Below are 15532 nucleotides of genomic sequence, written 5' to 3' on the forward strand. Positions count from 1 at the left end.
TTCCAGCACCCAGACCAGTATGCCCCTAGACAAATCTGTTAACGTTCCCGGATCATCCACTAACATGCTATAATACACATTCAGATTTCCTAATAATATACAACTCAAACTTCAAACTTTTAAATAATTGGTCCATGGCATAGATGTAAACATATCACCTTTTATTCAACAAAACATCTCCAATGAACTCAAAATTGCTTTCTTAAAATACATAAGTCTGTCTGTAAGAGAAAGTCTTAATTAGATTATGGACAAAGACTCTCCTCTCTGGTTTAGATAATTCAGATACTTCTGAACTGATTCAAATAAACATTTAGGCTACTGTTCATCAGTACAGACCATTGTAGCTACCTTGGTGTGCAGAGCTCAGCTAGTAGGCTACCTGTTAGCCTGTAACGACCTGCCCTCCTCTGCCTTTCCTCCTCTCAGAACCAAAGCCTTAAATCACAACTCTAATCTCCACCAACAGTATTTTTAACTCCCGTTTCGACGGAAAGAACAGCAATGGGATTAAAAAATCAGTGAAGAGGATGAATCTCTCCTGATCTTCTCCATGCCCAGGCAGACACAACAGACCTCTTGCTCCCGATCACAGCTGAATCTCTCATAGAAGTCATTAATCATGATGGATTTTTATTTATTTTTCAAGTGTTACTGACTTTTTCAATTGACTAAACTCTGAGACATATTTTGCAGAATATCTCTCTGTTTAAAGTGACAGTGACATGATCTTTTGTCTGCTAGCTGACCCAGAGCAATTGAGCAGACGTAGTCAACATGAATCTCCAGGGGAGGAACCTGAAGAAACTAAAGAAGCGCCGATCCAGTCTTTTTGCGAGCGTGAAGCTGAATGACAGTTTCTCTCAGAGCACCGACGAGAAGGAGAGTAGCTTCCCCTTTGCTCAGGACAGCTCAGTGAAAGCATGGACGTCCATGGACAACCTGGACAGCCTGGCAGCTCCAGACATCGCCAAGGACAAACGTACCCTGCAGAGGGAGGAGTGGGAGAAGAGGAACCGGCAGTCCACTATCGTCAACATCAACGTGGGCGGGAAGGTGTTCCTCATCCCCAAACACCTCGTTCTGCGCTACCCCAAAACACGCATCGGCACGCTGGTGCTCTGCACAGACCCAGTCAAGCGTCTCACGCTCTGCGACGACTACTCCGTTATCAAAAACGAGTTTTTCTTCGACCGAGACCCCACCTTCTTCCACTACATCTTCCACTTCTATTGTAGCAACGTCATGTGGGTGATGGAGAGCCTGTGTCCCCTCAACTTCGAGGAGGAGATGACCTTCTGGGGGCTGCGCATGAAAGACACTCCTCGTTGCTGCCGCATCCTGTTTGAGGAAAAGGTGGATGAGATCAAGGACCAACTGAAGGTGAACCAGGAGCTGATAGCAGAGATCCAGCCGCAGCACGACGAAGAGGGCTTCAAGACCATGTTCCTGGGCGGCTTCCGCAAGGCACTGTGGGACCTGATGGAGAACCCGTACTCCTCCCTTGCGGCCAAGGGCTTCGCTGTGTTCTCCAGCCTGTTCGTGCTCATCTCCATTGTGGCCATGACCCTGAACACCGTTAAAGAGCTGAAGACCTACACCGTCTACGGCAAGACCTATATGGAGTGTGTGGAGATCTGCTCCATCCTGTTCTTCACCCTGGAGTACTTCCTGCGCCTACTCACCACCTGCGATATCAAACACTTCCTGAAGAGCGCCCTGAACTTCGTGGACCTGGTGGCCGTAATGCCCTACTTCCTGCAGATTGTGTTTGAGACTTTCTCAGACGCGGAGGACCTGAGCGCGCAGGAGGACCTGAAGACCATGGCCCGGGTCAGCAAGGTCAGCAAGGTGCTCAAGGTGGTGAAGCTCATGCGCATCTTCCGCATCTTGAAGTTGGCGCGTCACTCCACTGGCATGCGGGCATTCGGCTTCACCATCCGGCAGTGCTCTGAGCAGGTGTGCTGCCTCTTTCTGTTCATCGCAATGGGGATCTTCACCTTCTCTGCGCTGATGCACTCTGTGGAGGTGGACCAGCCGGGCACTCCCTTCAGCAGCATCCCAGACGCCTGGTGGTGGGCGGCGGTGAGTCTCCGGCAGGGCAGGAGGAGGAGATGTGTTCCAATGGAACATTGGATGCTATTATTGTGTTCTTCATGCATTTGTAGGAACCATGTTTGTCCCAACAGCTGTCCCTTATGACTGTTTTGAAACATTTAGAAATTAATTCCTACTTCGACAGCTCAGAAGACCATTATATGTTCTCATCTGAGGCAGAGAGAGAGGCAGAGAGAGAGGCACATGAACAGATGTGAGGGAGTTACAAAAGACTCAATTGTTGCAATCTTTTGTTTTGATGTTCAGTATGAAAACATCATAATCCAACAGATTTCATTTAATTTATTTGATTCTTTCAACATGGGGCAGCATTCATGTTGTCTGCTCTGTGTCCTCTCCTCACAGAACAACATTAGGCTTGATCCGCTGCTGGCAGCTGTTAGCTTGTATGTGTCTAATCCCGTGTAATTCCATGTAATGCTTTTCCTTTAAAGCATGATTTCAACTTGTGACAGTACGAAAAGAAATGTGTTGAATGTCCTCTGGTAGAGGGAAAGTTTTGTTCTGTTGGTCCTGATAGTTATAGTTTTTCTCAATTGCTAAAACACTAAAACCCATTGGCTGAACAAAGTTCTCAGTTGCCTGAACTCATGTAGCTAATTGTGCCTGTCTGTTGTCAATACCTTAACCAACTTGCCCTAACCAATTTGCAGATCTCACTTAGAATTTTCAGCAAAACTCTAAACACATTCTCATTTTTAAAACACAACCACTCAAAATTGATTTCACTTGTTTCAAATGATGTGTTACAACCAATATAAGCCAGTTCAGAGAGCAAACAGGTTGTTGAAGGTGGGAAAATATTGCTTGTGATGTCGACAAAGTGCTCTGGCCTGTCCCAGCCCAAAGACAAGAAGAAGCACATTGATCACATGTTTACTTCTTATATTTTTGTCCTTTTTGGTAGTAGTACTGTATACTGTAGTACAGTGCATTGTAGGCTGTATACTGTACAATGAACAAATTGTATGGCCCTGAACATTGTGCTTTCCATTTGTTACAGTAACAGTACTGACTGCTCAATAGATTTTGACTGGTTGCAGGTTCATATCAACAAAGAACAAGAGTGAGTTGTGAGTAGTGAGATGCAGGGTACAGTACTGTATAGGGGTACAAGGAGGAGAAAGAGCAAATAAATTGCAAAGAGCAAAGAGTAGTAATTTCTGATCAATTTTGAGCTACTATGATAGAACATGTTTTTGTTCATCAAAAGACAATGACGGATAAATATGAAATTTGTTTTGAGATTACGTAAAAATGTACTTCTCCCTGAGAACTATATGTTTTGAACAATGTGTTTTCTATTTTTTGGTGTATTGTTTACTGACTGCTTGATAGTGTATATAATTTTGATCACTTTGTTTATGATTTGAAAGCAGTGTTTGAATTTTGAGCACAGGTAAATCTGTTTTGAGGCGAAAGTTTCATTTTGCAAGAGGATTCAGAGGTTTTGTAAATAGTGCTTGAAGATGAGGTTTTGTGTTTACAGTTTTGAGAAAGTGGGTGACTGTTTCAAGAAATGTGTTTTAGCAATTGTGAAAAACTGTAATACTGGTTGGCTGGTTTTCCTGTTACATCACTTTTACAGGAGATTATTAGCGCTATAGATTAATCAATCAAAATGTGTTTACAAGCAGTTTCACAGACACCCACAGAACAGAGAGAGAGAGAGAGAGAGAGAGAGGGAGAGAGAGAGAGAGCGAGGGAAAGAGAGAGAGAGAGAGAGAGAGAGAGAGAGCGAGGGAGAGAGAGAGAGAGAGAGAGAGAGAGAGAGAGAGAGAGAGGGAGAGAGAGAGAGAGCGAGGGAGAGAGAGAGAGAGAGAGAGAGGGAGAGAGAGAGAGAGAGAGAGAGAGCGAGGGAGAGAGAGAGAGAGAGAGAGAGAGAGCGAGGGAGAGAGAGAGAGAGAGAGAGAGAGAGAGAGAGAGAGAGGGAGAGAGAGAGAGAGAGAGAGAGAGAGAGAGAGAGAGAGCGAGGGAGAGAGAGAGAGAGAGGGAGAGAGAGAGAGAGCGAGGGAGAGAGAGAGAGAGAGGGAGAGAGAGAGAGAGAGAGAGAGAGAGAGAGAGAGAGAGAGAGAGAGAGAGAGAGAGAGAGAGAGAGAGAGAGCGAGGAGAGAGAGAGAGAGAGAGGGAGAGAGAGAGAGAGCGAGGGAGAGAGAGAGAGAGAGGTGAGAGAGAGAGAGAGAGAGAGAGAGAGAGAGAGAGAGAGAGAGAGAGAGAGAGAGAGAGAGAGAGAGACTAATTCAGTGAGGAATGGCTCCGCCAGAGGGATGTGGAAGGGTTGGGCTTCCTCTTATTCTGATGTGATGAGCATGGTATATAGACACTAGAGAGTGAGACACTCGCAACACTAGCATCTTACACAGTACAGGGGGATTTGAACCTGCAACCTCTTAATCTACTGTCAAGTGCTCCAACCACTGAACTCCACCCTCCCTGACAGCTTCCTGTCTGCCTGATAACAGCTGCCTGTCTGCCTGATAACAGCTTCCTGTCTGCCTGATAGCAGCTGCCTGTGTGCCTGATAGCAGCTGCCTGTGTGCCTGATAACAGCTTCCTGTGTGCCTGATAGCAGCTGCCTGTGTGCCTGATAACAGCTTCCTGTCTGCCTGATAGCAGCTTCCTGTCTGCCTGATAGCAGCTGCCTGTCTGCCTGATAGCAGCTGCCTGTGTGCCTGATAGCAGCTGCCTGTGTGCCTGATAACAGCTTCCTGTCTGCCTGATAGCAGCTTCCTGTGTGCCTGATAGCAGCTTCCTGTGTGCCTGATAGCAGCTTCCTGTGTGCCTGATAACAGCTTCCTGTGTGCCTGATAGCAGCTGCCTGTGTGCCTGATAACAGCTTCCTGTGTGCCTGATAGCAGCTTCCTGTCTGCCTGATAGCAGCTTCCTGTGTGCCTGATAGCAGCTTCCTGTGTGCCTGATAGCAGGTTCCTGTCTGCCTGATAGCAGCTTCCTGTGTGCCTGATAACAGCTTCCTGTGTGCCTGATAACAGCTTCCTGTGTGCCTGATAGCAGCTGCCTGTGTGCCTGATAACAGCTTCCTGTGTGCCTGATAGCAGCTTCCTGTCTGCCTGATAACAGCTTCCTGTCTGCCTGATAGCAGCTTCCTGTGTGCCTGATAGCAGCTGCCTGTGTGCCTGATAACAGCTTCCTGTCTGCCTGATAACAGCTTCCTGTGTGCCTGATAACAGCTTCCTGTGTGCCTGCAGGTGAGCATCTCCACAGTGGGCTACGGGGATGTAGTTCCCATCTCCTATCTGGGCCGCTGTGTGGCGTTCGGCTGCATCTCCTTCGGCATCATTCTGAATGGCATGCCAATCTCCATCCTGTTCAACAAGTTCTCCGACTACTATGCCAAGCTGAAGGCCCAGGAGTACACCCAGACCAACGTGCAGCGCAGCTTCCAGCTCCGCCGCCGGCTGCGCAGGAAGTTTGACAACTGCTTTGAGCCGCAGCCTGACGATTCTGACGAGGACGTTGCTTCCGGCAACCCTGCGAGAGGGTAAACTGCAGGCCTGGCCCCACCCCCTGGCCCCACCCCCTGGCCCCACCCCCTGGCCCCACCCCCTGGCCCCACCCCCTGGCCCCACCCCCTGGCCCGCAGCAGGGAGACCCCATCTGCCCCCAGCTATTCTGAGCCTGGGCTTGGAGTCAACAAAGTTAAGCCCTCGCTGCAGCTTTACATTGCAGAGCACGCTATGGGTGAGGGCTGCCCTCATCACACAGGAGAATCACCCAGACTCCCTCCCTCTCTGTCATTCTCCCTCCCTCCCTCCTTCCCCCTCCCTCTCTGTCATTCTCCCTCCCTCCTTCCCCCTCCCTCTCTGTCATTCTCCCTCCCTCCCTCCTTCCCCCTCCCTCTCTGTCATTCTCCCTCCCTCCCTCCTTCCCCTCCCTCTCTGTCATTCTCCCTCCCTCCCTCCTTCCCCTCCCCTCTCTGTCATTCTCCCTCCCTCCCTCCTTCCCCCTCCCTCTCTGTCATTCTCCCCCCTCCCTCCCTCCCTCCTTCCCCCTCCCTCTGCCTATTTGATCTATCCCTTCACCAGTACACTGACTCAGTTGATTAAGTAGACAATGTTTGATAGCAACGACTTTTCTGTGCCTAACTAGTAAAGCAATACATCTGATATATGCACCCAGCAGATCAAATATTCACATATCCCTGTGATCACCCAGATGAAGGTTAGTTTAAAGTTACAGTAATACCAACAGTTTCATGTTTAACTAACAGTTTGCTAATGACTCATAATTGTACCCTGATTTAGTTACTTGGTTGTTTGGTAAAGAAGGGCCTACTTTGAGTGACAAACAAATCATTCATTAGAAGACAATTGATGGCACCTTTATTCATAGCAACTCATTTCTAAGTAATTAATCATTGGACTGTTAATCACAAATATAATCAAATATTATGTGTCAGGCATTCACGCAATGGTATGCAAAATCATGATCCTAATAGACAGCTACTTCAGTTAGGGTACAAACATTTAGCAATACATTATTTATTTATCAATCATTGGGTACTTATTTGGAAGTCGAAAACAAACATTTCAGCACTTTGTCAACAGTTAATAGAAATGATCCATATCTTTAGATTTTAAATGTAGCCAGAAATGCAATCAGAAAGTAGCAACAGAACCACTCAAGGAGTATTAACCCAACTCCAACCACTGATCTCAACAAGTCTGGCCACCAATCAGATGCAGCATCTATACTATAATGCTATTCATGTCTGTCTGTCTGTCCAAGTTTATAGTGTTTTTTGGGGGGAAACGATTAGCTTGTAAACCGGGCACTTAGGACCCAAGGACGGGCGGTTTTGCGGTTGACAGATGAGAGCTTCACGTTTCAGAAAGATTTTGTGCTGAGTTTGGGTCCACTCCGTACTACACCGTAACAAATGTCTAGATGTTTGTGGGGTTAAGAGTATTTAACAAAGAACCAATATATTACATTTTGATCAACAGGACATAAGTAATTGATAATGAAGGTAACAGCAGACAATTGTAGGCTACATATTCATTTTCATGAATGTACCAGAGCATTGGCAATTTGGTCAAAAGAATGAAAAAGAATGATTTTATGATGTGCATAAGTGAATTGATGATGTGGAGATTGAACAAGTACTTTTGAAAATTTCAATTGTGATCTGAGAATTGTAGATACCAAAGCCACTGAGAAAAACATATCACTGACTGCATGACGGGCACTATTTTTTACGATGTTATCATGTAGTCTTGTCACAAAGTATTTTACAGTGTTTTTAATGACAAAACACAAAACACTAAAGTATTTTGATACAAAATATATAGCTACTTCCATCAAACCTATCAAATAAAAATGACAAAATCATGTATCGGTATCTATCAGGTATTCGAAATACCAAATTGAAATACATGTATATATTGTTAAACTACTCAACTAACTAACTACTAAATACTGCCCATCCCTGTGTATAAGTCTATTCTATGTGTTTGTAAATGTGCAGGGCGCATTACACAATGAATGGCACCACTATGGATCAGCTGTAATATTTATAGAGAAGTCACACTTCTCCGACTAAATAGAGGCAAAAACAGCTCTAAGATCTACAAATGCTGACACTAACCTACTTTAAAATGAGTGTAAAACCAAACCTTAAAACAACAAAGTGATTGACGTAGCCTACATTTTACTTTTAGCAGAGGTTTGTACAGGATGATTAAAGAAAGCCAGCATATGTTTTATGTGTCTTGAATTCTTGGACAGTTTAAGGAGTATTACTCACATTAGTGTCACTAACAAACAATCCCAACATGACAGGAAGAAGCTGGAGGACCCCAGTGTGAACATCCTGTTTAAGTCCCTGCTGACCTATATAAACATGTACTTTCATGTTTCTCTTGTCATATGTGTGTAGAAATATAACTGAAACTAACTTGCACATTAAAGATACACCTATTTGTACTGCATGTTTATACTGAGACTTCCTGTTGAGATGGGTCTACTTCATACAGGTACCTGGCGGTGTCATACAAATGACAATACAAGAACTAAGAACCACAAGTAACAATACAAGAAACCATTTGTTTAATCTGGAACCCTTTCCAGAGGACAGAAAGAAACATTTAGGGTTCCTAAAAGCCGGACAAATTGAACCCTTAACATGGATCTCTAATAAAGTTCAACAGGGTTCAACAGAAGTGGCAGACTGACTCCCTGTCAGAAACCACATCATGAGATAAAAATAATGTATTAATTTAGCCAACACTTTCAGGCAAAGCAAAATACAGGGGTCGGGGGAGTTGATCCCCATCCTCCACCACTGAGCTATACCCATTTTAGTTGTTTTGGATGAAACGTTCTTGTGAGAAGGAGGACAGCAGCTCCAGGTTGCAGCAGCGGCACCCTGGGACTGACAACGTGTGGAATGCCGACGTGTCCTTGGTGTGAGCATGCTCCTTATCTGGACCTGCTCCCCCCGGCCTGCAGATGGATGACGTACACAGGATGCTGAGCAGCAACGCACGTCTCCAAGGTTATATGCAGATTGCGTTAGTCGCGTTAACAGCATCACCTGTAGTCATGAGGTCTACAATGATACATCGATCTGGCTTTAATCTAATGGCAACTTAATTGAAAAGGTGGTTATCATGTAGAGTAATCTCATAATAAATAGATTCATCAGAAATGAAACAACCTTCCAGAATCAGAGTCCCTAATGAAACAGAAACTCGCTATGGGTAGCTTAGTCAGCATGCAGCCAGTTATGCTCCCAGAGGGCTTCACCCCTCAACAACTCAAGGAGGAGGTGGAGTGGGAAAGGAGGAAGAGGAAGGGGAGGAGGAAGAGGAGGTGGAGTAGGAGTCTACTTTCCTACCGTAGATCACTGAGCTGACAGCTCTTTATCTTCACCTGGGCTGCAGCCTTGAGAGGGCTCTGTGATTGGTGCAGCCTCCATACCAGGACATGCCTGTCCCCTGCAAGGCCAGCGGGGCCCTGAGCCACCATATATAAGCCCCAGCCGAGAGCCCCTGAGCCTGCTTCTCTCCTTCACCGAGCTCTGTGTGTCTGGCAGCATGCAGGGAGGAGCGTGGCTGGTGTGTGTAGTGCTGGGGGTGGGGCTGTGGGGCGTGCTGGGGCAGGAGCCCAGGGTGAAGATGTGTGGGAAAAGCCTGGTACGAGCTGTTCTCTCCTCCTGCGGGAACCCTCGCTTCAGGAGGAGTCTGCTGGAGTTCTCCCATCGCACACCTGCTGACCCTCATGGTGAGTGGAGGAAGACGAGGAGGGAGGGAGGGAGGGAGGGAGGGAGGGAGGGGGGAGGGAGGGAGTGAGTGAGTGAGTGAGTGAGTGAGGGAGGGAGGGAGGGAGGAGGAGGAGGAGGAGGAGGAGGAGGAGGAGGAGGAGGAGGAGGAGGAGGAGGAGGAGGAGGAGGAGGAGGAGGAGGAGGAGGAGGAAAGAGGAGTATGACTAGCACAGAAACCAGGAGAAACCAGACTAGACCAGGGGAGACCAGGGACACCATGGTGGGTCCACAGGAGGAGCCTACACCTATTCTACTGTCTGATCATTCACATTGTTGCTGTGACAGGATCCATCCTAGACTGGCTGAGTGCGGAGGAGGAGTCTGGCCTGGACCACTCAGAGAGGGGGAAGAAGGAGATGATGGAGGAGGAGCCAAAAGAGGCCCAAGGGACTCCTGTTCTGCCCTCTGACCTTCAAGGACACACATACTCCTCTTCTTCCTCCCCCTCTTCATCCTTCACTTCCTCCTATCCAAGGACTCGTCGTAGTGTGAGAATAGAAGAGATCTGCTGTGAGTTCGGATGCAACCTGAACGATCTGAGTTGGAGATACTGTTAGAGAGACTGTTAGAGATACTGTTAGAGATATACTGTTAGAAAGACTGTTAGAAAGACTGTTAGAGAGATATGCTGTTAGAGATTCTGTTAGAGAAATACTGTTGGAGATACTGTTAGAGATATACTGCTAGTGAGAGAAGGTTAGAGAAAGGTATTGTTAAATTGATCAAATCAATTTAGATAGCACAAGTAGGCTCCATCTCTTTAAAACGTAAATACTGTCTGAAATTTGAAGTGTCCAAATGGTTGACTAGACTGTTGAATTCACAACAGAGGGTCGCTGTTTTTGAATGGCCTGTGAACTGATGAACAGTATCAATACTTTCAATTGTTAAAGAACATTTAATTTACAGTTATAAAAACGATTTATTTTGAGAAACTCTGTATGATAACACATTTCGACAACGACCAACAGCTGGATCACTGAGGAACGATGTAAAAACATGGCTGTAGGTCTGGTGTTGCTGGGTAATAAAGATTGTGAACATCATGAGGTGATTCATCTGATTGTTACAAACCAGAGCCTTGATGAACAAGATGGATGTCCCCCTTCACACACATACACACCTACACACACCCACACACGCACACAAACACACATACACACACATACACAACTCACACAGTGATAATAATCCATCTAACTGGTCCTTTCTTCCTCTTCACTTCCTCAACCTCTTCACCCTCCTCCTTCTGTTAGGGTTAGGGCGGTAAATACTTGTACCGCCCTCTTCTTCCTCCCTCTCCTTCTCTTCTTCTTCCCTCTCCTCATCTCTCTCCTCCTCCCTCTTCTCCTCCTCCCTCTCCTCATCTCGCTACCAGACACAGTGTACAGTAACATCTCAGATACCAGACACAGTGTACAGTAACATCTCAGCTAACAGACACAGTGTACAGCAGGAGTAAACTAAGGGGTAGGAGTAAGGGCTAGGGGTAAGACAGAGTATTGAGATTCGGCCTTAGTCTCTAGTCTTCCTGTCTCTAGTCTCATCCACTTCCAACTTTAAAACATTGGTTGGTGACCTCGTCGACATATGAAAAGGAGTGTTATTGCAGCAAAGGATGTGTAGGCAGCTCACACACAAACACACACACACAACTTTGGTGTGGTTAGTCTAACATGCTGCTGTTACCCAGCCTGCATTGCTGCAGGTTGAAGCTGATTGGAAGAGACAGTCAGCCTCTGCTGGGCCCTGCAGCACATGGACGCTGCTGCCATGGAAACAACCTCCTTGTCTTGACAGATAGACAGACACACACACACAAACAGACAGGCAGGTATGCAGGTAGACAGAGAGACAGGCAGACAGACAGGCACAAAGGCAAAGAGCAGATTGTCAGGCAGACAGAAACATTTTTCTCTCCTCCCTTCTCCTCTTCTCTCCTTCCTTCTCTTCTCCTCTCCTCTTACATCCTCTTCCCTCCTCTCCTCTCCCAAGGGAGTACAGTATACAGTAAGAAAGCTCATATGCTTTTAACAAATTAAAAGAATAGCATCTTAAAAGGTCCATTAGAGATTTACAAGCTTATGGGTCGGAAGTTGCCTCCCCCAGCCTCCCCCAGCCTCCCCCAGCCTCCCCCAGCCTCCCCCAGCCTCCCCCAGCCTCCCCCAGCCTCCCCCAGCCTCCCCCAGCCTCCAGCCCCCAACGCAAACTCACGAGGTGGATTAGCAGGAAAGGGTTAGCTTGATGCGTGTGCATTTGTTTGTGTTTGTATCTGTGTGCATATGTGTGTATGTGTGTATCTGTGTGTTTGCATTGCTTTCCCTTTCTCTACTGGGACTGTTCCACAGTACGTGTGGTCGGTGGGACTGGGGGTTCACTGTTCCAGGGTCTAAATGTCCCACATCGTTCTGGCCAGCAGAGGGCAGCACAGCTGTTTTTATCAGGCTACACTGCACACTTTATTTACAAACACCTTTTATTTATCTCTCTATGACCTTGTCCTCCACTCTCCACCTTGCATAGAGTCAGAAGAGGGGCAGAGTAGAGACAGAGTAGGCAGAAGAGGGGCAGAGTAGAGACAGAGTAGGCAGAAGAGGGCCACAGTACAGACAGAGTAGGCAGAAGAGGGCCAGAGTAGAGGCAGAAGAGGGGCAGAGTAGAGACAGAGTAGGCAGAAGAGGGGCAGAGTAGAGACAGAGTAGGCAGAAGAGGGCCACAGTACAGACAGAGTAGGCAGAAGAGGGCCAGAGTAGAGGCAGAAGAGGGGCAGAGTAGAGACAGAGTAGGCAGAAGAGGGGCAGAGTAGAGGCAGAAGAGGGGCAGAGTAGAGGCAGAGTAGGCAGAAGAGGGGCAGAGTAGAGGCAGAAGAGGGGCAGAGTAGAGACACAGTAGGCAGAAGAGGGGCAGAGTAGAGGCAGAAGAGGGGCAGAGTAGAGGCAGAGTAGGCAGAAGAGGGGCAGAGTAGAGGCAGAGTAGGCAGAAGAGGGGCAGAGTAGAGGCAGAAGAGGGGCAGAGTAGAGGTAGAAGAGGGGCAGAGTAGAGGCAGAGTAGGCAGAAGAGGGGCAGAGTAGAGACAGAAGAGGGGCAGAGTAGAGGCAGAGTAGGCAGAAGAGGGGCAGAGTAGAGGCAGAGGAGAGGTAGAAGAGGGGAAGAGAAGAGGCAAAGTAAAGGCAGAGAAGGGGCAGAGGAGAGGCCACAATTAGAGACTCTGTTACAGGCTCTCCTCTCTCTCTCCTCTCTGTCCCCCCACTCCCCCACCCCTCCCCCATCCCTCCCCCAGCCTGACCCCACCCCTCCCCCACCCCTCCCCTCCGCCACCCCTCCCCCAGCCCTCCCCCAGCCTGACCCCAGGTGACAGGGAAACCTGCAGAGCACCGGAAAGCCTCGACACACACGACAGCAGCTATAAATAACCTGCTGGTGAGAAATACCTCCCACAACCTCCTTTCTCTCTCTCTCTCTCTTTCCCCCATCTCACTCCCTCTCCTCACCTATAACCCCCACTCTCTCTCTCTCTTCTCACCTCCAACCCCCACTCTCTCTCTCTCTCCCCATCTCACTCTCTATACTCACCTCAAACCCCCCCCTCTCTCTCTCTCTCTCTCTCTTCCAGCCTCTCTCTCCCAGCCTCACTCTCCCCCATCTTGCTGTCTCTCCTCACCTCCAACACCCACTCTGTCATCAACCCCAACACCCACTTCATCTCTCCATACCTACTTGTCAAAAATGGAATTTTAAATGTTCTCTGTGTAGCATAAAAAATGTGGATGAAATGTTTGGTTATTATATTTGACTGACATAAATACATTGTACAATTGAGGTGGTAGAGCCTTAGAGCCTGGTTTCTGACCAGAGGACTGGAGCAGAGGTACCATGCAGTGGAACATGAAAAGAAAATCTGTTCTCAACTGGACATTCATTTGTCAAAATGCCCAATTCGTCTATAAATATTCTATAAATAATTCACTTATAATACCCCAGTTTCCGCTCACATGAACTAGCTTACTCTGGCCATAATTTTCTCTCAAATCAGTAATATTTTACAGTAAGGCTTGCAGCTTTGGAGAAGGTTATGTACTCTGTAGTAGTGAGGGAGAGATAAAATACCACTGGTCGTTGATTCTCCATTTCCCTTCCTGGTCACGATTACAACAGCAGGCTGCTTTGTCTGCATGGGAACCCCTCCTCCCCCTCTTTCCCCCTCCTCCTTCTCTTTCCCCCTCCTCCCTCTCTCTCCCCCTCCTCTCTCTCCCCCTCCTCCCTCTCTCTCCCCCTCCTCCCTCTCTCTCCCCCTCCTCTCTCTCCCCCTCCTCCCTCTCTCTCCCCCTCCTCCCTCTCTCTCCCCCTCCTCTCTCTCCCCCTCCTCCTCTCTCTCCCCCTCCTCTCTCTCCCCCTCCTCCTTCTCTCTCCCCCTCCTTCTCTCTTCTCTCTCTACCCCTCCTCCTTCTCTCTCCCCCTCCTTCTCTCTCTATCCCTCCTCCCTATCTCTTCCACCCCCGCACTCTACTCCGCCCAGATCTAAAAATAGCTCCAGGAATCCCCGCACCAGTTTAGGAACGTCACAAGGTCATACAGCTCATGTCATGTCTTGATCTACATCTTCTGCTGTTCCAGTCAGCTCGAGAAGCTTGCAAAGAAGCAAGTCTAACACACTCACACCCTGAATCATGTTTACTAAAAAACACAAATTCCACATAAAAATGATGCCCTCTTACAGGAGAATGTGGAACAAGCACTGCTAGAACCTTAGGGAAGAAGAAGGTATCAATGATCAGAACAAGAAACTAAAGCTTCTATAATGCTGTTTAATATTTATCCAGGAGTACTAACCCTAACCCTTCCCAGAGCCACAGCCCAATGGGAGTTTCCAGGTAAATTATAATATCGATCAGCGGGTTAGGGTTAGGGTCAAGTTAGCGGTTCCATCAAGTGCACCTGCAGGAATACACTCGACTTCTACTCTAATATCAGTATCAGAATGAGGTAAAACCAATTTAATTATTTAATAGAAATTAAAATGAAAGGTTTTGGACCGAGCTGAGTCACAACCTGAGCCTTGTGATGAGCTTCTCTTCTCATTTCCATATTCTGCCTTCAGACACACACACACACACACACACAGACACACACACACACACACAGGCACACACACACAGACAGACACACACACACACACACACACACACACACACACACACACACACACACACACACAGACACACACACAGACACACACACACACACACAGACACACACACACACACAGACACACACACACAGACTTCCACCTCCCTACCTTAATTTGACACCCTTTACTTCATGGATCTGATCATCTTACCAGGGAAATGATCGTCATAGAGATGTGGATATGATCGACAAAGCAATGTGGATGAATTATGTGTTGTCACACTGATTACTGTGTATACAACCTCTTGATTTTACAGTTTTTTTTTATTCGCTTTGGTACTATTTTCACAAGTAAAACCTTACAACTGTTAGTACAAAACTCACAGCAGATCATCAAAAAGTCTGTTTTTTCAAACATGTAATCACATGTTCAATTGACAAAGTACAATGCACAAAATTACACAATCACTTTTTCACCACACCTAATCAGTGTGTCATCAAAGAAATACCTTTCATATGAAATAATTGTATTTCACAATGCAATGCTCACAATACTTTTGATATGCTTCTCATCTAATTTGCGTAAATACATTTGACCAACACTTAATCCAACTGATCTTAATGGTTAATCACTGAACTGTTTGGTAAACCTATATATTTTCATTTCAGCAATAAACATTATATTGATTTTGAGAACTACAGAAATAAAATGTGTTTTTGTACGAACATATAAATTAACCACACATGATGAATACTTGTTATTGCTACTTGATTTCAGATTGGGGTAACCACAATTGGTTATTAGACATACGTAAAAGTGGGGGCGTAAACACTGGCAATTTCTTTCAACATAGCAGGATAGACAGCAAGGAATAGGAAGAGCTCGTGGACAAGCGATCCGTCAGAGAGGTGGGCATGGGCACCAACAGAGAGGTCAGAGAGGTGGGCATGGGGCCTCTAAATGTTATGTTTTGTTCTCATTTAGTTACATAATAGAAAGTATAC

At 46.8% G+C, this 15532-nt stretch overlaps 2 protein-coding genes across 2 annotated transcripts; both read left to right on the top strand.

The window, feature by feature from the left end:
• Positions 1 to 562: 562 nt before the first annotated feature.
• On the top strand, positions 563 to 5657 carry si:rp71-39b20.4 (potassium voltage-gated channel subfamily V member 2). Its single transcript, XM_062482379.1, has 2 exons — positions 563 to 2085; positions 5325 to 5657. Exons 1-2 carry the CDS (start codon positions 778 to 780, stop codon positions 5619 to 5621), a joined length of 1605 nt encoding a protein of 534 aa, XP_062338363.1. The 5' UTR covers positions 563 to 777; the 3' UTR covers positions 5622 to 5657.
• A 3494-nt stretch (positions 5658 to 9151) lies between these two features.
• insl3 (insulin-like 3 (Leydig cell)) lies at positions 9152 to 10446 on the top strand. Its single transcript, XM_062481533.1, has 2 exons — positions 9152 to 9360; positions 9686 to 10446. Exons 1-2 carry the CDS (start codon positions 9174 to 9176, stop codon positions 9955 to 9957), a joined length of 459 nt encoding a protein of 152 aa, XP_062337517.1. The 5' UTR covers positions 9152 to 9173; the 3' UTR covers positions 9958 to 10446.
• The last annotated feature ends 5086 nt before the right edge of the window (positions 10447 to 15532 follow it).

This window comes from Osmerus eperlanus, chromosome 16 (assembly GCF_963692335.1).
Source record: "Osmerus eperlanus chromosome 16, fOsmEpe2.1, whole genome shotgun sequence".
NCBI classification, from domain to species: Eukaryota; Metazoa; Chordata; class Actinopteri; order Osmeriformes; family Osmeridae; genus Osmerus; species Osmerus eperlanus.

Coding starts and splice junctions, on each gene's coding strand:
- si:rp71-39b20.4 (XM_062482379.1), top strand. CDS start 778: ATGAATCTCCAGGGGAGGAACCTGAAGAAACTAAAGAAGCGCCGATCC. Junction 2,086..5,324: donor ACGCCTGGTGGTGGGCGGCG/GTGAGTCTCCGG, acceptor GTGTGCCTGCAG/GTGAGCATCTCCACAGTGGG.
- insl3 (XM_062481533.1), top strand. CDS start 9,174: ATGCAGGGAGGAGCGTGGCTGGTGTGTGTAGTGCTGGGGGTGGGGCTG. Junction 9,361..9,685: donor CACACCTGCTGACCCTCATG/GTGAGTGGAGGA, acceptor TTGCTGTGACAG/GATCCATCCTAGACTGGCTG.